At 47.0% G+C, this 22,969-nt stretch overlaps 3 protein-coding genes across 5 annotated transcripts in view; 2 read left to right on the top strand and 1 right to left on the bottom strand.

Annotated features, from left to right (window-relative positions):
- Window positions 1-2,468, top strand: part of LOC123741740 (lysoplasmalogenase TMEM86B) — a 3,060-nt gene extending 592 nt beyond the window's left edge. Inside the window, exons 2-3 of the mRNA XM_045715721.2 lie at window positions 1-227; window positions 1,245-2,468. The exon at window positions 1-227 is cut by the window's left edge and continues 17 nt beyond it. Of these exons, the coding sequence (XP_045571677.1) occupies window positions 1-227; window positions 1,245-1,699 (682 nt within the window). The 3' untranslated portion in view covers window positions 1,700-2,468. The remainder of the gene's footprint in view (window positions 228-1,244) is intronic.
- Window positions 2,388-10,244, bottom strand: LOC106606384 (hsp70-binding protein 1). Of its 3 annotated transcripts, none has more exons than XM_045715717.2 (8): window positions 10,056-10,244; window positions 9,325-9,455; window positions 8,988-9,201; window positions 6,993-7,217; window positions 6,647-6,802; window positions 6,321-6,417; window positions 6,117-6,228; window positions 2,388-3,557 (listed from the first exon to the last, which is right to left on the bottom strand). In XM_045715717.2, exons 2-8 carry the CDS (start codon window positions 9,442-9,444, stop codon window positions 3,477-3,479), a joined length of 1,005 nt encoding a protein of 334 aa, XP_045571673.2. In that variant the 5' UTR covers window positions 9,445-9,455; window positions 10,056-10,244; the 3' UTR covers window positions 2,388-3,476. The 3 variants fall into 3 exon arrangements, with proteins under 3 accessions (XP_045571673.2, XP_045571675.2, XP_045571674.2); XM_045715719.2 differs by having other exon boundaries at window positions 6,321-6,411; XM_045715718.2 differs by having other exon boundaries at window positions 9,325-9,450; window positions 10,056-10,240.
- A 2,900-nt stretch (window positions 10,245-13,144) lies between these two features.
- The window catches only part of LOC106606385 (elongation factor Tu, mitochondrial), a 54,738-nt gene continuing 44,913 nt past the window's right edge, over window positions 13,145-22,969 (top strand). Inside the window, exons 1-7 of the mRNA XM_045715714.2 lie at window positions 13,145-13,275; window positions 13,931-13,977; window positions 14,209-14,353; window positions 14,569-14,735; window positions 17,234-17,503; window positions 18,830-18,962; window positions 19,618-19,722. Coding sequence (XP_045571670.1) covers window positions 13,239-13,275; window positions 13,931-13,977; window positions 14,209-14,353; window positions 14,569-14,735; window positions 17,234-17,503; window positions 18,830-18,962; window positions 19,618-19,722 — 904 coding nt within the window. The 5' untranslated portion in view covers window positions 13,145-13,238. The remainder of the gene's footprint in view (window positions 13,276-13,930; window positions 13,978-14,208; window positions 14,354-14,568; window positions 14,736-17,233; window positions 17,504-18,829; window positions 18,963-19,617; window positions 19,723-22,969) is intronic.

The following is a 22,969-nucleotide window of genomic DNA, read 5'->3' as shown; positions in this document are numbered from 1 at the left end:
CTCTCTCTCGCCGTTCTTCCTGGCCATCGCTGTCTACTTCTATCTGTGGATCCCTGACTCCTCCCCCTCCGTCCTCGCTGCGGCTATTAAGGCAGCCCCTGTCATCTCATTGGCTCTCCTGGTGCTGAGCTACAAAGGGGGGAGGAGTCTCCTCGGCGTGGCGGGGGGCCTGATCTTCTCGGCAGGCGGCGACTGTTGCCTTATATGGCCCGAACTGTTTCTCCATGGTAACGAGAAATGTTTCAACTGCTACTGATAAAGTCCTGCAGACACTGCAGACATGGCAGATAGCCTAGAGGTTAGAGAGGGCAAGCCAGAAACTGGAGGGTTGGCAGTTTGAATCCCATGTCTGACTGGATGTCACTGGAGGGTTGTCAGTTTGAATCCCATGTCTGACTGGATGTCACTGGAGGGTTGGCAGTTTGAATCCCATGTCTGACTGGATGTCACTGGAGGGTTGGCAGTTTGAATCCCATGTCTGACTGGATGTCACTGGAGGGTTGTCAGTTTGAATCCCATGTCTGACTGGATGTCACTGGAGGGTTGGCAGTTTGAATCCCATGTCTGACTGGATGTCACTGGAGGGTTGTCAGTTTGAATCCCATGTCTGACTGGATGTCACTGGAGGGTTGGCAGTTTGAATCCCATGTCTGACTGGATGTCACTGGAGGGTTGTCAGTTTGAATCCCATGTCTGACTGGATGTCACTGGAGGGTTGGCAGTTTGAATCCCATGTCTGACTGGATGTCACTGGAGGGTTGTCAGTTTGAATCCCATGTCTGACTGGATGTCACTGGAGGGTTGGCAGTTTGAATCCCATGTCTGACTGGATGTCACTGGAGGGTTGTCAGTTTGAATCCCATGTCTGACTGGATGTCACTGGAGGGTTGGCAGTTTGAATCCCATGTCTGACTGGATGTCACTGGAGGGTTGTCAGTTTGAATCCCATGTCTGACTGGATGTCACTGGAGGGTTGGCAGTTTGAATCCCATGTCTGACTGGATGTCACTGGAGGGTTGGCAGTTTGAATCCCATGTCTGACTGGACGTCACTGGAGGGTTGGCAGTTTGAATCCCATGTCTGACACAATTGCTGCTCTTGGGGTGTTGCACTGCAGATGAACCTCTGCTCCAACCGCTCTGCGTGTGTCTTGTTGGGGCGGATAAAGCAAATAGACAAATCTCTATTTCAGGTGGAATATGGGCAATAAAGTAATGTTGTTCTCTCTCTAATCCTCTCCTCAGGAATGGCCTCCTTCGCCTTGGCCCACCTGCTCTACTCCTTCACCTTCCTCTCCACTCGTTACTCCTCCCTCAGCCCCTCCTCTTCCCTGTCCTACTTCTTCTGCCTGCTCCTGTGGCTGCTGGGGGGAGGCGTCTACGCCTACCTCTTCCCTTTCCTGCAGAAGACGCCGGACGCGGCTGCCCTGACTCCCGGCGTCGGGGTGTACGTGGCTCTGATCGTTCTGATGGCTACGCTGGCGGTTCTCACCCGCCGCCCGCTGATCATGCTGGGCAGTTTGATCTTCATGACCTCTGACCTGACGCTGGCGCTGCAGACCTTCAAAGTGACGGAGCCCCTGGAGCACGGCAGGCACATCGTCATGACGACGTACTACCTGGCGCAGCTGCTGATCGCTGTGGGCGACATCAAGGCCGCAGAGGGCGGGGATGAGTTTGCCAAATGGAAGAAATCTTAGTTAAGGGGTTATGTCAGATATGGACCAGGTCCCAATTTTCCACCCTGCTCCCAAAGTGTACAAATAACTGTCCACTTTCTCACATGGATTTTACAATGGTGGAGACTCCCTTCAGCCAATGCCTACTTATACTAATCTCATTCTTTTAAATCAATGACAGGGAGTGTTCAAGTACACAATTCCGGAAAAGGGTGGAGAATCGGGACGTTGCCATGGCAAACTTGGGACTACTGCTCTCTGACTAGTCGGCAGCTATAGGAACTTCAGGCTGTCTGTTGAGACTAGACTGTCTGTTGAGACTAGACTGAGAATGAGGCAGAAAGAAGTTGAAAAAGGAAGATTCCCCCCCCAAGAAAATCCTCTTTATTAAACAAAACCTCAGAGTATCAGGACAGTCTGTCCGTTTGTTGAGAAAGCTCAGGGATGGGGCTGGGAAACATAACCACTGCCAAAATTCAGAAAGCTAGATGCACAGACTGACATGAGATCAACATGACAATATTTTCAATAGTCCAGAATAAAGTTCAATTTAGTGAAGGAGAATGATATTTCTGTCTGTGAAAACAGTCCTACGGTCTTAAAGAAATGATTTGAGATTTGATGCACTTCCCTTGTGTTAGTTGTGATTTAGCAAACACATTCCGTATAACGGTCTGTTGCTATGAAGAGACTATTCTCAGAAATGAAGTCCCTTATGAAAAAAGAAAATGTTTATTTATTCATGATGAAATGGGAATGAAAAATAAAGTTGATGTTTCATACCGTGTTACATATTTCTTGTTATTTCAGATGTAGGAACTCTGCAAAAGTCATCCATTATGTTCATAGACACAGAAACATCTCAACAAAACATTGACAAATGGTGGATATTCTGAATGAAAGACAGTCATTAACAAAGCCAAACACAAGAAGCCAACAGAAATGATTTATGGGTAGTGAAACTTGATCAAAATGGAGTCTAATAAAACATCTGAATAATGAAGCAGAAAGCTACAAGATGCTAAATGGCTAACACTTTATGTTACAGCCTAATTACCTGCTATTTATTCAGAAACATAAAAACTCTGATGTAGTTTAACAGTGTAAATTACTTAATGTTACCCCAGTAACTAGTTGTCACTTGGTAAATAATTTTAACAAATACAAGAGGATACCAATTATTACCAAGTAACGTCACACTATGCCAGATAAATAAATGGCGACAGGGCTGTAAAATAGCATTACCACTATATGTTACATCTGATATTTTATGTATGGAATCTGAGGTTTTGTTGGGCACACCCAGAATCCAAAGGTCAAGGCTTCTCTAATCTGTTTTCTTCAGCAGCTTAACAGCAACATGGGGGGACTACGTCACAAAGCAGGATCAGATAACCTGAAGAAATGTTCAGAAATGACTTACGGTATTATCGGAAAATAAAATATTGTATCTTTATTCAACCAGGAAAACACCTTTGAAGTTAGAAACCTCTTTTGCAAGAGGTCAGCAGGAAGTAGTCAGGTGTAGATCCAATACATAATGATACATAGACTGGACATGGTAGAAGTGACTGAACACAAGAGATATATCTGAAGTTTATCTGCGTCGCCTGGTGACAGTGATTAGTGAAGCACCCTCTGCTCTCTAAAGCCTGCTACACTCTTGGATCCCTGACACCCTGTAACATGGGTCTAGATGGACAACGACATCAGCATATTTTCCTCAAGGAGAGTTAAATCCTCCTATGTCTCCTAGCCAATGACGGCACTGCAGGAGAAGTGGAGGACCAGTTGGATTTCAGCGATCCATTCCACTGTCGTCAGGTTGCCGTCCGCAGAAACAAGCAGAACGCAAGCGCTTGCAGAACTCCAACTCTTCCTATAAGGAGGAGACCAGAGGAGAATTCTGTGAAGGAAATAGGACAAGATGCAGCCTAGTGGCAAGTTACAAATATATCAATAGAAAAAGATGTGGGGAATCAATACATTATTCCATGTTGTTAGTGATGCACCTTGAGAGATGGAGAAGACCAGTCGGAAGAGTAAGAGGAGGGCAAGAATGAAAAGGGGATGTTAGAGAGATGGAGAAGAGACACACGGGGAGTGAGGGACGGTATTAGAGAGATGGAGAAGAGACACACGGGGAGTGAGGGACGGTATTAGAGAGATGGAGAGGGGTCACACGGGGAGTGAGGGACGGTGTTAGAGAGATGGAGAGGGGTCACACGGGGAGTGAGGGACGGTATTAGAGAGATGGAGAGGGGTCACACGGGGAGTGAGGGACGGTATTAGAGATATGGAGAGGGGTCACACGGGGAGTGAGGGACGGTATTAGAGAGATGGAGAGGGGTCACACGGGGAGTGAGGGACGGTATTAGAGAGATGGAGAGGGGTCACACGGGGAGTGAGGGACGGTATTAGAGAGATGGAGAGGGGTCACACGGGGAGTGAGGGACGGTATTAGAGAGATGGAGAGGGGTCACACGGGGAGTGAGGGACGGTATTAGAGAGATGGAGAGGGGTCACACGGGGAGTGAGGGACGGTATTAGAGAGATGGAGAGGGGTCACACGGGGAGTGAGGGACGGTATTAGAGAGATGGAGAGGGGTCACACGGGGAGTGAGGGACGGTATTAGAGAGATGGAGAGGGGTCACACGGGGAGTGAGGGACGGTATTAGAGAGATGGAGAGGGGTCACACGGGGAGTGAGGGACGGTATTAGAGAGATGGAGAGGGGTCACACGGGGAGTGAGGGACGGTATTAGAGAGATGGAGAAGAGACACACGGGGAGTGAGGGACGGTATTAGAGAGATGGAGAGGGGTCACACGGGGAGTGAGGGACGGTATTAGAGAGATGGAGAGGGGTCACACGGGGAGTGAGGGACGGTATTAGAGAGATGGAGAGGGGTCACACGGGGAGTGAGGGACAGTATTAGAGAGATGGAGAGGAGACACACGGGGAGTGAGGGACGGTATTAGAGAGATGGAGAGGGGTCACACGGGGAGTGAGGGACGGTATTAGAGAGATGGAGAGGGGTCACACGGGGAGTGAGGGACGGTATTAGAGAGATGGAGAGGGGTCACACGGGGAGTGAGGGACGGTATTAGAGAGATGGAGAGGGGTCACACGGGGAGTGAGGGACGGTATTAGAGAGATGGAGAGGGGTCACACGGGGAGTGAGGGACGGTATTAGAGAGATGGAGAGGGGTCACACGGGGAGTGAGGGACGGTATTAGAGAGATGGAGAGGGGTCACACGGGGAGTGAGGGACGGTATTAGAGAGATGGAGAGGGGTCACACGGGGAGTGAGGGACGGTATTAGAGAGATGGAGAGGGGTCACACGGGGAGTGAGGGACGGTATTAGAGAGATGGAGAGGGGTCACACGGGGAGTGAGGGACGGTATTAGAGAGATGGAGAGGGGTCACACGGGGAGTGAGGGACGGTATTAGAGAGATGGAGAAGAGACACACGGGGAGTGAGGGACGGTATTAGAGAGATGGAGAAGAGACACACGGGGAGTGAGGGACGGTATTAGAGAGATGGAGAGGGGTCACACGGGGAGTGAGGGACGGTATTAGAGAGATGGAGAGGGGTCACACGGGGAGTGAGGGACGGTATTAGAGAGATGGAGAGGGGTCACACGGGGAGTGAGGGACGGTATTAGAGAGATGGAGAGGGGTCACACGGGGAGTGAGGGACGGTATTAGAGAGATGGAGAGGGGTCACACGGGGAGTGAGGGACGGTATTAGAGAGATGGAGAGGGGTCACACGGGGAGTGAGGGACGGTATTAGAGAGATGGAGAGGGGTCACACGGGGAGTGAGGGACGGTATTAGAGAGATGGAGAGGGGTCACACGGGGAGTGAGGGACGGTATTAGAGAGATGGAGAGGGGTCACACGGGGAGTGAGGGACGGTATTAGAGAGATGGAGAGGGGTCACACGGGGAGTGAGGGACGGTATTAGAGAGATGGAGAGGGGTCACACGGGGAGTGAGGGACGGTATTAGAGAGATGGAGAGGGGTCACACGGGGAGTGAGGGACGGTATTAGAGAGATGGAGAGGGGTCACACGGGGAGTGAGGGACGGTATTAGAGAGATGGAGAGGGGTCACACGGGGAGTGAGGGACGGTATTAGAGAGATGGAGAGGGGTCACACGGGGAGTGAGGGACGGTATTAGAGAGATGGAGAGGGGTCACACGGGGAGTGAGGGGACAGTATTAGAGAGATGGAGAGGGGTCACACGGGGAGTGAGGGACAGTATTAGAGAGATGGAGAGGGGTCACACGGGGAGTGAGGGACGGTATTAGAGAGATGGAGAGGGGTCACACGGGGAGTGAGGGACGGTATTAGAGAGATGGAGAGGGGTCACACGGGGAGTGAGGGACGGTAGGAGAAGGAGAAGAGTGGAGAAAAGTGTGTAGGGGTACCAACCTGACACTCCTCTCTCCCCTGCAGATCTTCAGCCCGCTGGTTGAGCATCTCCTCCAACCCCAAGGTGGGGCTCTGACAGTCCCTCAGACCCAGAGGATTGTCCTCCACCAGGCTACAGACAGAGAGCTTTTTTTTATTGAAGCTCCATTGAGAAGACATTGCAAGTTCCAAGCCATTTTCTCTTTGTGTGTTCACATGTATTACCAGCAGAGGGCGCCGAGCACGTGCTCGTGGAAGGAGGAGTGAGGTGTGCGTAGAACGGACACCAGCTGTTGCACCATACCCATGGAGAGAACTGTATCTGAGAGACAGAGAGACAGTACATTGCCACACAAGGACACATTTCTTTAGTTATGATCCAAATAACCCAGTTCAAATCATTTCTTACCTCAGGCGGACACAAAGCATGATTCTCTCTATAGACACTACCAATAACAATACACAGCAGCCAACAGAGACAGTCTCCAGACAGTCTCCAAATGAGTCTCGCTGTCAGACTGAGATAGAGTCACTGTTAGTCACACACAAACCTTTATGCTCTGGGTGGACTGTGAGCAGGTTGAGGAGTAAGAAAGACGACTTGGTCCTCAGTTTCTCGTTGTCAGACTGCATGCCTCTCATCAGCACAGAGAAGCCATCGTGGGACAGGAAGGCCCTGAGACCTACTTCCTGCTCACGCACCAGACCTGATGGAGAGAGAGAAAGAGTTACTGTATGGTACTTCACTGCTGCTCAGATCTAAATTAACTCCTATCAACTACACTCAGGCCAGTGGAACTTCATTATGATCTGAGAGCCACAGGCCATATTAGCAATATTGTAAACTTGCCTTTTGATAGGCTAGAGTTCTCTCTCATGATTCAGGGCAACACTTACAGGAGACAGCGTAGAGGGCCTTCACTCGAACGGTGGGGTGGGGATCTGAGTCAGTCAGCTGCAGCAGTTTGGGTAGCGCCCCCTTGCTGAGTAAGTGGCACTGCACTTCGGGCATGTTCTGGGCACAGGAGGCGATGAGCTGGGCACCACGCCACCTCACGCTGCCCTGAGGATGGTTCAAGCACTGCGACATACACAGGTCCAACCCACCCAGGGTCATCAGGTCTGACACACAGACAGAAGAGAGACTTTACAATGGACACAGTATTATTATTATTAATGAATATAACTTGTCATTCATGTCCATGTTGATCTGTCTTTACTGGAATATCAGTTATATACAGAGCATCGGAAGGTATTCAGACCCCTCGACTTTTTACACATTTTGCTACATTACAGCCTTATTCTAAAATTGATTAAAAAAAAAATTATCACACACAATACCCCATAATGATAAAGAGAAAACTGTTTTTTAGAAATGTTTGCAAATATATTAAAAATAAAAAACAGAAATACCTTATTTACATAAGTATTCAGACCCTTTGCTATGAGACTTGAAATTGAGCTCAGGTGCATCCTATTTCCATTGATCATCCTTGAGATGTTTCTACAACTTGGAGTCCACCTGTGGTAAATTCAATTAATTGGACATGATTTGAAAAGGCACACACGAGTCTATATAAGGTCCCACGCTGACAGTGCGTGTCAGAGCAAAAACCAAGCCATGAGATCAAAGGAATTGTTTGTCGAGCTCTGAGACAGGACTGTGTCGAGGCACAGATCAGGGGGAAGAGTACCAAAAAATGTCTGCAGCATTGAAGGTCCCCAAGAACAGTGGCTTCCATCATTCTTAAAATGGAAGAAGTTTGAACCACCAAAACTCTTCCTAGAGCTGACCCCACCCGGCCAAACTGAGCAATCGGGGTAGAAGGGCCTTGGTCAGGGAGGTGACCAAGAACCCGATGGTCACTCTGACAGAGCTCCAGAGTTCCTCTGTGGAGATGGGAGAACCTTCCAGAAGGACAACCATCTCTGCAGCACTCAACCAATCGGGCCTTTATGGTAGAGTGGCCAGACAGAAGCCACACCTCAGTAAATGGAGTGAAGGCCCACTTGGAGTTTGCCAGATGGTACCTAAAGAGTCTCAGACCATGAGAAGTAAGATTATCTGGTCTGATAAAACCAATATTGAACTCTTTGGCCTGAATGCCAAGCATCACATCTGGAGGAAACCTGGCACCATCCCTACAGTGAAGCATGGTGGTGGCAGCATCATGCTGTGGGGATGTTTTTCAGCGACAGGGACTGGGAGACTCGTCAGTATTGAGGGAAAGATGAACGGAGTACAGAGAGATCCTTGATGAAAACCTGCTCCAGAGCACCCAAGACCTCAGACTGGGGCAAAGGTTCACCTTCCAACAGGACAACAACCCTAAGCACACAGACAAGACAACGCAGGAGTGGCTTCAGGACAAGTCTCAATGTCCTTGAGTGGCCAACCAGAGCCCGGAATTGAACCCGGTCAAACATCTCTGGAGAGACCTGAAAATAGCTGTGCAGTGACGCTCCCCATTCAACCTGACAGAGCTTGAAAGGACCTGCAGGGAAGAATGGGAGAAACTCCCCAAATACATGTGGACCAAGCTTGTAGCGTCATACCCAAGAAGACAAGGTAGTAATCGCTGCCAAAGGTGCTTCAACAAAGTACTGAGTAAAGCGTCTAAACATTTCTGTAAATGTGATATTTCCGTTTTTTTGCTTTGTCATTATGGGGTATTGTACATAGCCTAATTCTAAAATGGATTAAACTAACAAAATGTGAAAGTCAAGGGGTCTGAATACTTTCCCGAATGCAGTGTATAAAACTACAGTAACTTAAAGTTGAATTTTATATTGTTTTAACTAGGGTCCATCAAAGACAGCAAATCTTTAATTTGGGTCACAAGCTGAAGTGTAATTTCTTTACATCAGTTCCTGTTGCTTGGCATGTCTCACCTCTGGCATTGTCTAGGTTCTCACAGAGCTCTGAGAGAAACTCCAGTGCCCCTTCTGTCTCCCCCTCTTCATCCTCTCCTTCCTCCTCTCCCTCTCTCCCCCTCTCACACCCGCCATCTCTCAGCAGAACACGCATACACTCCTTCATCTGTTCCACCTCGCTGTTCTGTCCTTTGGCCACTTCTGCAAGAGCTCCTTTCAACCATTCTTTCCTCTGTAACAAAAGTGACATTACGGTCACTGTACAATTGGTTGTCAATGTAACAAGTTGTTGTGAGATCTGCTAATCTACACAGTAATGAAGACGACCTGGGAGGTGACTAGGAAGGACCATTACCTCCTCTGACATGGGTTCAGGGAGGGCGGGTCCATCTGCAGCAGAGCCAGCCTCCACAGCCAATCGAAGGACACCCTGGAGGTTTTGGGGATGTCTCCTGTTGCGTTGGTCTTCTGCCATGATGCTCTGTGCTGATGAGAAAAATGGGTGAAATTATTCCAGAACTTGTTTATCAATGTATTAGTCCCCAAATTTGGCACTGAATTGTGGTCAGAAAGCGAAATCAACCTATGTACTTGGTAAAGTTATTGTAATCAGCAATTAATTTTAGGGTTCCAATCTGCTATTGATAACTTGAATTACTAATTGTAGCTAGATCTCCAGGAAGCAGCTACGGGGCATGTAAAGAGCCGCAGGTTCCTGAACACTGACACATTCAATTCTCAAATGAATCAATTAACCATAGCCCGATTTGGTATTAAAGCGATTGTAACTAACGTTAGCTAGGTAAGTGATGAAAAATAGGACTTTTTATCCCTGATACTAGGCCTAGCTAACAGCGAGCAAGTTGTTGGCTATGAAAGTTGTCACATAAATATCAAGCACATACAGAATAACGTTAGCTGGGTAGGTTTAGCTATTTTGAGAGCTACAGCAAAGGTCTTGGGTAGACTAACGTTACAAAGCTAGAAAGAAAGCTGCTACCAGCTGCTGTTAGCACAGTAAATAACATGTCAGGCAGTTTGACGTAGCTGGGCTGCTCTTTCTACTTTTGTGTCTCATATACTTGCCTGTTTGTTCAAGACGCCAACTGTCACAATGTTAAGGTTGGTACTTATTTCGCTGCCCTTTAATACTGTACAAGAATGAAACGGTACTAGAACATTCTAGTTGAGTGGCAAGCTAATTGCTGTGCGCAGACACATCATGCGTTCCAGAGGCAGCCATTCTTCTTCTTCTGTGGGTTTCATGGCGAACTACAACTCAAAAAGGTGTATTGCCGCCACCAACTGGACGGGTTCAAATCAAATCAAATTGTATTGCATTTGTCACATGCGCCGAGTACAACAGGTGTAGACCTTAGAGTGAAATGCTTACTTACAAGCCCTTAACCAACAATGCAGTTTTAAGAAAATATATTTACAAAAAAATAAGAGATAAGAATAACAAATAATTAAAGAGCAGCAGTAAATAACAATAGCGGAGCTATATACAGTGGGACCCGGTACAGAGTCAATGTGTCAATGTGCGGGAGCGCCGATGTCGAGGTAATTGAGGTAAGTATATACATGTAGGTAGAGTTATTAAAGTGGCTGTGCATAGATAATAACAGAGTAGCAGAAGCGTAGTGGGGGGGCAGTGATGCAACCCGTCAGGATGCTCTTGATGGTGCAGCTGTAAAACCTTTTGAGGATTTGAGGACCCATGCCAAATCTTTTCAGTCTCCTGAGGGGGAATGGCCCCTTCACGACTGTCTTGGTGTGTTTGAACCATGTTAGTTTGTTGGTACCTGCTCCACTACAGCCCCGTCGATGAGAATGGGGGCGTGCTCGGTCCTTCTTTTCCTGTAGTCTACAATCATCTCCTTTGTCTTGATCACGTTGAGGGAGAGGTTGTTGTCCTTGCACCACACGGTCAGGTCTCTGACGTCTCATCGTTGTCGGTGATCAGGCCTACCACTGTTGTGTCATCAGCAAACTTAATGACAATGTTGGAGTTGTGCCTGGCCGTGCAGTCATGAGTGAATAGGTAGTACAGAAGGGGACTGTGCACGCACTCCTGAAGGGCCCCCATGTTGAGGATCAGCGTGGCGGATGTGTTGTTACCTACCCTTACCACCTGGGTGTGAACCGTCAGGAAGTTCAGGATCCAGTTGCAGAGGGAGGTGTTTAGTCCCAGGATCCTTAGCTTATTGATGAGCCTTGAGGGCACTATGGTGTTGAAATCTGAGCTGTAGTCAATAAATAGCCTTCTCACATAGGTGTTTATTTTGTCCAGGTGGGAAAGGGCAGTGTGGAGTGCAATTGAGATTGCATCATCTTTGGAGCTGTTGGTGTGGTATGCAAATTGAAGTGGGTCTAGGGTTTCTGGGATAATGGTGTTGATGTGAGCCATGACCAGCCTTTCACAGCATATTTCATGGCTACAGACGTGAATGCTATGGGTCGGTAGTCATTTAGGAAGGTTACCTTAGTTTTCTTGGGCACAGGGACTATGGTGGTCTACTTGAAACATGTTGAAACAGACTCAGACAGGGAGAGGTTGAAAATGTCAGTGAAGACACTTGACAGTTGGTCAGTGCATGCTCGGAGTACACGTCCTGCAATCTGTCCAGCAACCTTGTGAATGTTAGCCTGTTATAAGGTCTTACTCACATCGGCTGCGGAGAACATGATCACACAGTCATCCAGAACAGCTGATGCTCTCATGCATGTTTCAGTGTTACTTGCCTCGAAGCGAGCATAGAAGTTATTTAGCTCGTCTGGTAGGCTCGTGTCACTGGGCAGCTCTCGGATGTGCTTCCATTTGTAATCTGTAATAGTTTGCAAGCCCTGTCACATTCGACAGGCGTCGGAGCCGGTGTATTACAATTCGATCTTATTCCTGTATTGACGCTTTGCCTGTTTGATGGTTCGTCGGAGGGCATAGAGGGATTGCTTATAAGCTTCCAGGTTAGAGTCTTCTCCTTGAAAGCGGCAGCTCTACCCTTTAGCTCAGTGCGAATGTTGCCTGTAATCCATGGCTTCTGGTTGGGGTATGTACGTACAGTCACTGTGGGGACGACGTCCTCGATGCACTTATTGATAAAGCCAGTGACTGATGTGGTGTACTCCTCAATGCCATCAGAAGAATCCCAGAACATATTCCAGTCTGTGCTAGCAACACAGTCCTGTAGTTTAGCATCTGCTTCATCTGACCACTTTTTTATAGACCGAGTCACTGGTGCTTGCTGCTTTAATTTTTGCTTGGAAGCAGGAATCAGGAAGATAGAGTTATGGTCAGATTTACCAAATGGAGGGTGAGGGAGAGCTTTGTACGCATCTCTGTGTGTGGAGTAAAGGTGGTCTAGAATTATTTTCCCCTCTGGTTGCACATTTAACATGCTGATAGAAATGAGGTGAAACTGATTTAAGTTTCCCTGCATTAAATTCCCCGGCCACTAGGAGCCCCGCCTCTGGATGAGCGTTTTCCTGTTTGCTTATGGCGGAATACATCTCATTGAGTTCGGTTTTAGTGCCAGCCTTGGTCTGTGGTGGTATGTAGACAGCTACAAAAAATACAGATGAAAATTCTCTAGGTAGATAGTGTGGTCTACACCGCCCATACCCTACTTGTCTACTTGAGACTTCCTTTGAAGTTAATTAATTCTACTGTCAAAATTTACTCCAAAGTGTAAATAGGATAATAAAGGTAAGGTCAGTCTCGTCCAATACTGAGTTTTGTAAGTCAGTTCGTTACGACGTACTGGAAGGTTGGGTATGTATTACCTTCATGCCCAGTAACAGGAGAGCCGTACTGGACTTAAGATGGTGGACTTTGTGGCCTTTTTAGCTATGGTAATTAATGGCACTGCCAAGGTGGAGAGAAGGTCCAGGAAGATATAAATCATTGTGGATGCGGCGGAGTGGTTTCTGGGGCTGAAAGATTTCTTATCGAAGGAGTTACATGGAATATTGTCACAAGCCGTACCACCCTCTCAGGCCCTAGAGCCTTAGAAAGGAGATATGGAGAATTGAAAGAAGGAAGAAGTGGGAGTTTTGTTTTGTCAATGTACTATTTTTATTGGGGTTGATTAAGTTCGTTTCCCTACCACGTATGGATTTTCTTTTTACCTTGTTTTGGTTTCAACGCATCCAGTTGGTGACGGCAAAACACCTTTTTGGGTTGTAGTCCGCCATATAACCCACATACGAAGAAGAAGAAGAAACGGTCACCATGTATTGACGTCACTTTCATCCGCTTGTCAGTCCAAGATGGCGGCGCTCGTTGGGCTTCGTGCATGTTTCTCTGGTTAGTTAAAGTTATACAACGCATTCACAACCACACGCCCAAAATTGTAATTTACTGCGTTCAATTATTAATAATCTTTATTTACCATTATAATGTTTTGCCTTTTAGTCGCGACGAAACGTATGTGGGGTTTGAATTAACACTAGTGAGCAAGGATGTTGTCGCAGGCTAGCGGCTCGGCTCGTTCCGCAGCCAGAGCAAGGTCACGTTAAATAATATTAGTTAAACTAGCTATCTCTTGCGTTGTGAAGACGTTAGGCCTATCATAATCGTGTCAGATACATCTATAAACGAAATTACTTTGCTAACGATGTAGCTAGCGTCAGAAACATTTGCATTTTGAAGGAATAACATACAGGGAAGAGTTGTGTATTGAAGTAGCCCGGGTTATAACAGATAACTAGCCTTTACACATTATGCATGGCCTAGCTTCGTCCCGCAACATAGCTAAGGGGTTTTGTTGTGACATTGGTGTTATGAGTTTTATATAATAAACCCAATGTCTCAACATAATCCCTTATATTGCAGGACGAAGCTAGATGGCCCTAAGCCATGTATGTACACCTTGTGATATTTAGCTAGCGACTTATCTTGACACAGTCGACGGTGTCGGAGTCCACCTGATTACTAAATACATGTTATCGTTCTGTTCTAGCCCTTCAGCTTTCCTCACCGGGGCTCCTGCACAGCTCCTATAAACTGGTGAGTACCTAGACAGTGTTTTGAGTATGCAGTCATTCACACATCCTATGGCTAACCAATCAGGGATATAAAATCGCAGTCCTAGGGGGTAGTAATGTTTGCTGGTTTTAGTAATGCATTGGGTGGCAAAAACTGGCTTCACAATTGCCTTTTTTTGACTGATCACCTGCCCATATGTCTTCTGGCCCTGCTGTCCATCAAACACTCTTCTTCATCCTTTTTCTCTCCCAGTGTGCAGTGCCATTTACTCGGCGGAACTTTGCAGCAGAGGCCAAGGCCAAGAAAACATACGCCAGAGACAAGCCCCATGTGAACATTGGCACGATCGGCCATGTTGACCATGGCAAGACAACTCTAACGGCTGCCATCACCAAAGGTAACTGATGTCACCTTTTATTTTTCTAATTTTACATCTGTATTATTGAATTCAAACTAAACAGATAACAAGCGTGCTTGAAACCCTCTGAGTTACTGTGGACTGTTGACCAATCAAAGCATCTGCCAGCAAAATAACAATGTTCTGTCAGATGCTGTGTGTTCTCTATATATGATGCTATTGTATGTTTCTAATTGAGCCTTTGTGGTTCCCAGTGCTGGCTGAGGCTGGAGGCGCCCGCTATAAGAAGTATGAGGACATTGACAATGCCCCTGAGGAGAAGGCCAGGGGCATCACCATCAATGCATCCCATGTGGAGTACACCACAGCCAACAGACACTATGCACACACAGACTGCCCTGGCCATGCTGACTACGTCAAGGTAACACAAGCACCTGAACACACGTTATTCCCATTATAAAATCCGACCCCAAACCCATACCTCTCTGTTGCCTGGCTACCCAATAATCTCCTTGCTTCGGCCAATGCCACGCTACGTCCACGGACAAGAGTTTTTGTCTCAATGAGTCTGGATCTGCGTACCTACCTGACGATTTCTAGAACACAAACACATTGTAACTATTCTGATTGGTCCCAGAAACTGATGGGTTGGGCCAGAGCCAGAACACACGTGGGTAAAGCGGTGTTTTGAAAATTCGTCATTTGCTTTGATACTCTGATTGGTAAGAGACGATCCAATCACTGGTGACTTTTGTTTTGTACAACACCCATCATTTTGACGTCACCACAAACCACTTCAATGATGGTAGTCTCAGACTGAAATATGTAGCGAACATAGAGCAGTGGAAGAATTCAGTTTGAGTCGTCAGGTAAAGCCCTCTGTGGGTTTGAGAAGATCTGACAGGATTGGATGGCTATACGGCACAGGGATGTTCAGCATATTGCTTATCCATAACCCTGAGGCCCGTTATCACAAAGTCTCAGTAGGAGTGCTGATCTAGGATCAGTTCCTCCCTCTTGTTCACTATAATTTCAGACCTGCCAACCTGCATGCATTTTGCATACCATGCACGCAATTTGAGATCAAAGTACTCCGGTTAAAAAAACGACCCTAAAATATACAGAACACATGATGGTTTTTGACTCAACCATCTGATGTTGGAGCTGAGCCAATCAGAGGTCCTGGGCGAGGAGAGAAAATCCCTCGCTCTCTGCTTTAGTATTATTTGCTCCCTCCAGCTGAATGGCAGCTCTCCACGTGGTCTGTAGATACCACTGATGTGTGAGGAATACGGGGAGGGTAATGGATGTGTTAGTCAAGCACATAACCACTATTATCTGGCAGTTGGCTCCTTAGCGAAGGCGTCATTACGACGGAGGTAGTTAGCAACAGATGCTTTGATCTCCGCCACCGTAGTAGGCGCGAGCGCATTGACGTGCGGTGCAGCGGTAGTCCAGTGCGCGTCGCTTCGTGGATGGAAACAGACATGGCAGTGAGAGCTGTTCCACTAATAGTCTTTCACTGTTAAAGATTAGTAGTCCCATGTTAATGAATCAGTTGTTGATCTGTCCTGTTCATATAGCTGGAGGTCAACAGTAGGCTGCTAATGATGTGATAATAGTCAGGTCAGCAATGACAACAAGGCATGTTGAATGAATGGCAGCCTGGTAGTCAGACCTCACTGGATAGATGAGGTAAGTGATGGAGATCTGGAACTACTACAGTCAGCTGGAACTACTGCAGTCAGCTGGAACTACTGCAGTCAGCTGGAACTACTGCAGTCAGCTGGAACTACTGCAGTCAGCTGGAACTACTACGGCAGTCTGCTGGAACTACTACGGCAGTCTGCTGGAACTACTACGGCAGTCTGCTGGAACTACTACGGCAGTCTGCTGGAACTACTACGGCAGTCTGCTGGAACTACTACTGCAGTCTGCTGGAACTACTACTGTGCATCCAGTAATTGGATTATTCTGAATATTCTCCCCAAACAAAATTAAGACAGTTTACATTTTCACCAGACTATCCACCTATTAATTAGAATAATCGTTACCCCTAAATTTAACCTAGAAACATTTGAAAGCGTAATTGAGACCACTTCAATATAGGCTCAAACAAGACTTCTGTTTTGGCTACATTGTTTTGATATAATTTAAGACTAGGTTTCAGGAAATGGCAGTTACAGGTTTAAAAAATGCTCCAACTTCCTGAGGGGGAAGTTGACTATACCGCTCTGGACCTCCCCTCTACCCAACCTTAGGCCTACATCAGGAAGAGCCCTGATTGCACATTTAAATGTATTTCTAGTTCACTACTGAAGAGCAGCCAATGACCGAGTACCCATAACATTCTATAGCATACCATTCCTGCTGAGGCAGTCTTCTGCCAACATCATTATTAGGCATCAAAAGGTGCATCTGCCTATGATTTCAGCAGTGTGGGTGTCACAGAGTGTTGGGCCAGTAACCGAAAGGCCGCTGGTTCAAATCCCAGAGCAGACTAGGTGAAAAATCTGTCTGGGCCCTTGAGCAAGGCACTAACCCTAATTGCTCCTGTAAGTCGCTCTGGATAAGAGCGTCTGCTAAATGACAAATGTTTTTTTTTTAAATGTATCTGCGAGGCCGGGGGTGCTGAAGTCGTGCTGAAGTGGTTGGCAGGTCTGTCATTTAAAAGGCAAAACTGATCCTAGATCTCCACTCCTACTGAGACGCTTTGTGATTTCGGGACCAGAATTGTAATGGAGGTTAGGAGCAAGGGATCAAATCCACGTTGATTAGTCATGGGATACACCAGGTATAAACAGTACAGAGAGATGCTCACCAGCAGGCTCTTCCTCAGTGTTCAGTATGAAAGGTAAAGAAATGGAGAATGACAGTATGATTGTCATACAAGGTGACATGTTGACCTTTCTCCTGTAGAACATGATCACAGGCACGGCTCAGCTGGACGGCTGCATCCTGGTGGTGGCGGCGACAGACGGACAGATGCCCCAGACCAGGGAGCACCTCCTGCTGGCCCGGCAGATTGGCGTGGAGCACGTGGTGGTGTTTGTGAACAAGGCGGATGCGGTGGAGGACAAGGAGATGCTGGAGCTGGTTGAGCTGGAGATCAGAGAGCTGCTCACAGAGTTTGGCTACGACGGTGAGAACACGCCCGTCGTCATCGGCTCGGCCCTCTGTGCCCTGGAGGTGAGTGCATGGTACAAGGTAGGGTTGTGGCGGTGACAGAATAACCTCACGACTTCAGATAGGCTATCAGCTCGCTAGCAAGGTTGATCCATTTTATTTTATTTGACCGTTTTAAATATACATACAGTTGCTTCAGCCATGTTAATACAATAATACATACATGCAACATAATTGAGGTTTAAAAACACAAAGTCAACTGACTTATTTCAATGTGCTCCTTTTAGGTAGCCTCACAAATCCGCCTCACCCCGCGAGCTTACATTAAACACTGCAGGGGTTTCAGTCTGGCAGGGGTTTCAGTCTGGCAGGGGTTTCAGTCTGGCAGGGGTTTCAGTCTGGCAGGGGTTTCAGTCTGGTATCAGTCTGGCAGGGGTTTCAGTCTGGCAGGGGTTTCAGTCTGGCAGGGGTTTCAGTCTGGCAGGGGTTTCAGTCTGGCAGGGGTTTCAGTCTGGCAGGGGTTTCAGTCTGGCAGGAGTCTGGTAGGGGTATCAGTCTGGTAGGGCTGCGACGGCATGAACCCCGCCTTTCTATCACCGTTGCTTCAGACCAATCAGCGCCCTCTTATGAACTATGGGAGTGGTTTAGTTCATGATGAAACGCGTAGCGCCGTCGCTGACAGGCAGTAGAGCTGACAAGGTACAAATCTGTCGTTCTGCCCCAGAACAAGGCAGTTAACCCACTGTTCCTAGGCCGTCATTGATAATAAGAATTTGTTCTTAACTGACTTGCCTAGTTAAATAAATGTAAAGTAAAATTAAATACTTCCAAGGTGATGGCTAAATATAAAGCTTTACATGACAGTCTGAACTCTGCTAAATAAACTCTGCTCCCTATCAGAGCTGCTCCATTCTGTGTGAAAGCATCTCATCTAAATGAGAGAACTGAAGGCTGAGGTTACTGTATCAAGACCGTCTGTATTGAATCTGATGCAGTACCCTCATCTCTACCGTTTGGCAAAGACATTAGGTGTGAATTCATTAGATATACCCCTGGCTGATGTTGGGCTACTGTATTTATGTTAACCTCACGTTGATGTTTATATATTTATCTGCCTTTTTTGGCTCGTTTTGCCGATATGTCCTTCTGTTCGATATGCCTTTCTGTTGAAAGATGGCAAGTGCTTGTTACTTCTGAAAAATGCAGCACTGTGGCCTCTCTTCTGATTGGTTGAAGGTGATCCAATCACTTTTGAATTTGTTTTGTGCAACACCTCTCGGCCCAAACGGCATCCCTTCCAGACAGTGCAGCAGTAATCAGTCTGGTAATTACGAGGCTAGCTTTTAGGTGAAACCTTACCTGTTGTCTCATCTCGTCTAACCTCCCCAGAACAAACAGCCTGACCTGGGGGTGAACGCAGTGCTGAAGCTCCTAGAGATAGTGGATGAATACGTCCCTCTGCCCAAGAGAGAGCTGGAGAAGCCCTTCCTGCTGCCTATCGAGGGAGTCTACTCGATCCCAGGTGACTGAGAACTAGCTCAAATTGTAAAGAAACTCAGATTTGTCATTTAGTTAAAAAGTTGTTGTCACAAGGTGGTTTCCTCTCCTCACTATGTCATCGACCTGACTCATTGTTAACCATTTAACCTTTTAAAAAATCATTCAGAAGTAGTGCATAAATTCAAGCTCTTGCACTGTGCACTTCAGAAGGCGTTTCCTAATGAAAACATGACAATAGATGTTAAAACACTGCTATAGGATGCCACTGTCCCGTGCATACAGAGCCTGCCCTCTTCCTAGGCTCATCCCAGTGTTTGACAACGGTTTCCGTAGCCACTGAGCTATCTTGATAAAACGTCTTTGAAATGATTCCGTTATGTCTGTGCAACATGTGTTTTGTGATGGGAACAACGTGCCTGTTTCCTGTACATCTGTGTAGGAATGATCAGTGAATCTATAACATTCCGTTCTCCTCTCCCTGTCGTTGTGACTTAGTAACAGTAACTGTTTGGAAGCACTTGTATCAGTTTCCTTTGTACCTTTCTGTTTCACCGTTTATTTGATTGATGTACTTGTCCCGTCAGTACTCATGTCTCTGATCTGTCTGCTGTTGTCTAACCACGTCTCCCTCTGAGAATAAAACCGATGTATTAAACGTGTATTCATCCCTCTTTCAGGCAGGGGTACGGTGGTGACTGGCACTTTGGAGAGGGGCGTCATTAAGAAGGGCGACGACTGTGAGTTTGTGGGGCACAACCGTGCCTTCAAGTCTGTGGTCACTGGTAAGTGAATGGGGAGCCACACCACTATAGAAAGGTTGATTTTCAATTCATTTCAAACAATTATATTTTTTGTCAATAATGGAGCTTTCATTGTTCTAATTGTAGAGCTGTAGCACACCGGTAACAGATGCTGTAAAACTGTTCATATTACTAGAATTATTCCTGTATGTACAGTTTAACACTTTAATGCTGTTCATTGTCCGTGTAGTGACAGAACTAGCCCTAACCTCTAGTACAGAGTACTGACAGAACTAGCCCTAACCTCTAGTACAGAGTACTGACAGAACTAGTCCTAACCCATAGTGCAGTGTAGTGACAGAACTAGCCCTAACCTCTAGTACAGTGTAGTGACAGAACTAGCCCTAACCTCTAGTACAGAGTACTGACAGAACTAGCCCTAACCTCTAGTACAGAGTACTGACAGAACTAGTCCTAACCCATAGTGCAGTGTAGTGACAGAACTAGCCCTAACCCCTAGTACAGAGTACTGACAGAACTAGCCCTAACCCCTAGTACAGAGTACTGACAGAACTAGCCCTAACCCCTAGTACAGAGTACTGACAGAACTAGCCCTAACCCCTAGTACAGAGTACTGACAGAACTAGCCCTAACCCCTAGTACAGTGTACTGACAGAACTAGCCTTAACCCCTAGTACAGTGTACTGACAGAACTAGCCTTAACCCCTAGTAAGTGTACTGACAGAACTAGTCCTAACCCCTAGTACAGAGTGGTGACAGAACTAGCCCTAACCTCTAGTACAGTGTACGGACAGAACTAGTCCTAACCCCTAGTACAGAGTGGTGACAGAACTAGTCCTAACCCCTAGTACAGAGTGATGACAGAACTAGCCCTAACCCCTAGAACAGAGTGATGACAGAACTAGCCCTAACCCCTAGAACAGAGTGGTGACAGAACTAGCCCCAACCCCTAGTACAGTGTGGTGACAGAACTAGCCCTAACCCCAAGTACAGAGTGGTGACAGGACTATCCCTAGTACAGTGTAGTGACAGAACTGGCCCTAACCCCTAGTACAGAGTGGTGACAGAACTAGCCCTAACCCCTAGTACAGAGTGGTGACAGAACTATCCCTAGTACAGTGTAGTGAAATAACTAGCCCTAACCCCGAGTACAGTATAGTGACAGAACTAGCCCTAACCCCTAGTACAGAGTGGTGACAGAACTAGCCCTAACCTCTAGTACAGAGTGGTGACAGAACTAGCCCTAACCCCTAGTACAGTGTAGTGACAGAACTAGCCCTAACCCCTAGTACAGAGTGGTGACAGAACTATCCCTAGTACAGTATAGTGACAGAACTAGTCCTAACCCCTAGTGCAGTGTATTGACAGAACTAGCCCTAACCCCTAGTACAGAGTGGTGACAGAACTAGTCCTAACCTCTAGTACAGAGTGGTGACAGAACTAGTCCTAACCCCTAGTGTAGTGACAGAACTAGCCCTAACCCCTAGTACAGAGTGGTGACAGAACTATCCCTAGTACAGTGTAGTGACAGAACTAGCCCTAACCTCTAGTACAGAGTGGTGATAGAACTATCCCTAGTACAGTGTAGTGACAGAACTAGCCCTAACCCCTAGTACAGTGTAGTGACAGAACTAGCCCTAACCTCTAGTGCAGTGTAGTGACAGAACTAGCCCTAACCCCTAGTGCAGTGTACTGACAGAACTAGCCTTAACCCCTAGTACAGAGTGGTGACAGAACTAGCCTTAACCCCTAGTACAGAGTGGTGACAGAACTAGTCCTAACCCCTAGTACAGAGTGGTGACAGAACTAGCCCTAACCTCTAGTACAGTGTACGGACAGAACTAGTCCTAACCCCTAGTACAGAGTGGTGACAGAACTAGCCCTAACCCCTAGTACAGAATACTGACAGAACTAGTCCTAACCGCTAGTACAGAGTGGTGACAGAACTAGTCCTAACCTCTAGTACAGAGTGGTGACAGAACTAGTCCTAACCTCTAGTACAGAGTGGTGACAGAACTAGTCCTAACCTCTAGTACAGAGTGGTGACAGAACTAGTCCTAACCCCTAGTACACTATACTGACAGAACTAGCCCTAACCCCTAATACAGTGTATTGACAGAACTAGCCCTAACCTCTAGTACAGTATACTGACAGAACTAGCCCTAACCCCTAGTGCAGTGTATTGACAGAACTAGCCCTAACCCCTAGTACAGAGTGGTGACAGAACTAGTCCTAACCTCTAGTACAGAGTGGTGACAGAACTAGTCCTAACCCCTAGTGTAGTGACAGAACTAGTCCTAACCCCTAGTACAGAGTGGTGACAGACCTATCCCTAGTACAGTGTAGTGACAGAACTCGCCCTAACCCCTAGTACAGTGTAGTGACAGAACTAGCCCTAACCTCTAGTGTAGTGACAGAACTAGCCCTAACCCCTAGTGCAGTGTAGTGACAGAACTAGCCCTAACCCCTAGTACAGAGTGGTGACAGAACTAGCCCTAACCTCTAGTACAGTGTACAGACAGAACTAGTCCTAACCCCTAGTACAGAGTGGTGACAGAACTAGTCCTAACCCCTAGAACAGAGTGATGACAGAACTAGCCCTAACCTCTAGTGTAGTGACAGAACTAGCCCTAACCCCTAGAACAGAGTGATGACAGAACTAGCCCTAACCCCTAGAACAGAGTGGTGACAGAACTAGCCCCAACCCCTAGTACAGTGTGGTGACAGAACTAGCCCTAACCCCTAGTACAGAGTGGTGACAGGACTATCCCTAGTACAGTGTAGTGACAGAACTAGCCCTAACCCCTAGTACAGAGTAATGACAGGACTATCCCTAGTACAGTGTAGTGACAGAACTAGGGGTTAGGACTAGTACAGAGTGGTGACAGAACTATCCCTAGTACAGTGTAGTGAAATAACTAGCCCTAACCCCTAGTACAGTATAGTGACAGAACTAGCCCTAACCCCTAGTACAGAGTGGTGACAGAACTATCCCTAACCCCCTAGTGCAGTATACTGACAGAACTAGCCCTAACCCCTAGTACAGTGTAGTGAAAGAACTAGTCCTAACCCCTAGTGCAGTGTAGTGACAGAACTAGTCCTAACCCCTAGTGCAGTGTAGTGACAGAACTAGCCCTAACCCCTAGTGCAGAGTGGTGACAGAACTATCCCTAGTACAGTGTAGTGACAGAACTATCCCTAGTACAGTGTAGTGACAGAACTAGCCCTAACCCCTAGTACAGAGTGATGACAGAACTATCCCTAGTAC

This window comes from Salmo salar, chromosome 03 (genome assembly GCF_965601325.2).
Source record: "Salmo salar chromosome 03, fSalSal1, whole genome shotgun sequence".
In the NCBI taxonomy this organism is placed as follows: domain Eukaryota; kingdom Metazoa; phylum Chordata; class Actinopteri; order Salmoniformes; family Salmonidae; genus Salmo; species Salmo salar.
The sequence above is the reverse complement of the archived record's forward strand: the minus strand, read 5'-3'. Positions and strand labels throughout refer to the sequence as shown.

What these genes read in the sequence shown, in the direction of transcription:
- LOC106606384 (XM_045715717.2), bottom strand. Translation starts at nt 9,444, where the DNA reads ATGGCAGAAGACCAACGCAACAGGAGACATCCCCAAAACCTCCAGGGT. An exon ending in GGCCCTCTACGCTGTCTCCT is followed by an intron (nt 6,803 to 6,992) that starts GTAAGTGTTGCC and finishes TCTCTCCATCAG; the next exon opens with GTCTGGTGCGTGAGCAGGAA. An exon ending in AGTCCACCCAGAGCATAAAG is followed by an intron (nt 6,418 to 6,646) that starts GTTTGTGTGTGA and finishes TCTGTCTCTCAG; the next exon opens with ATACAGTTCTCTCCATGGGT.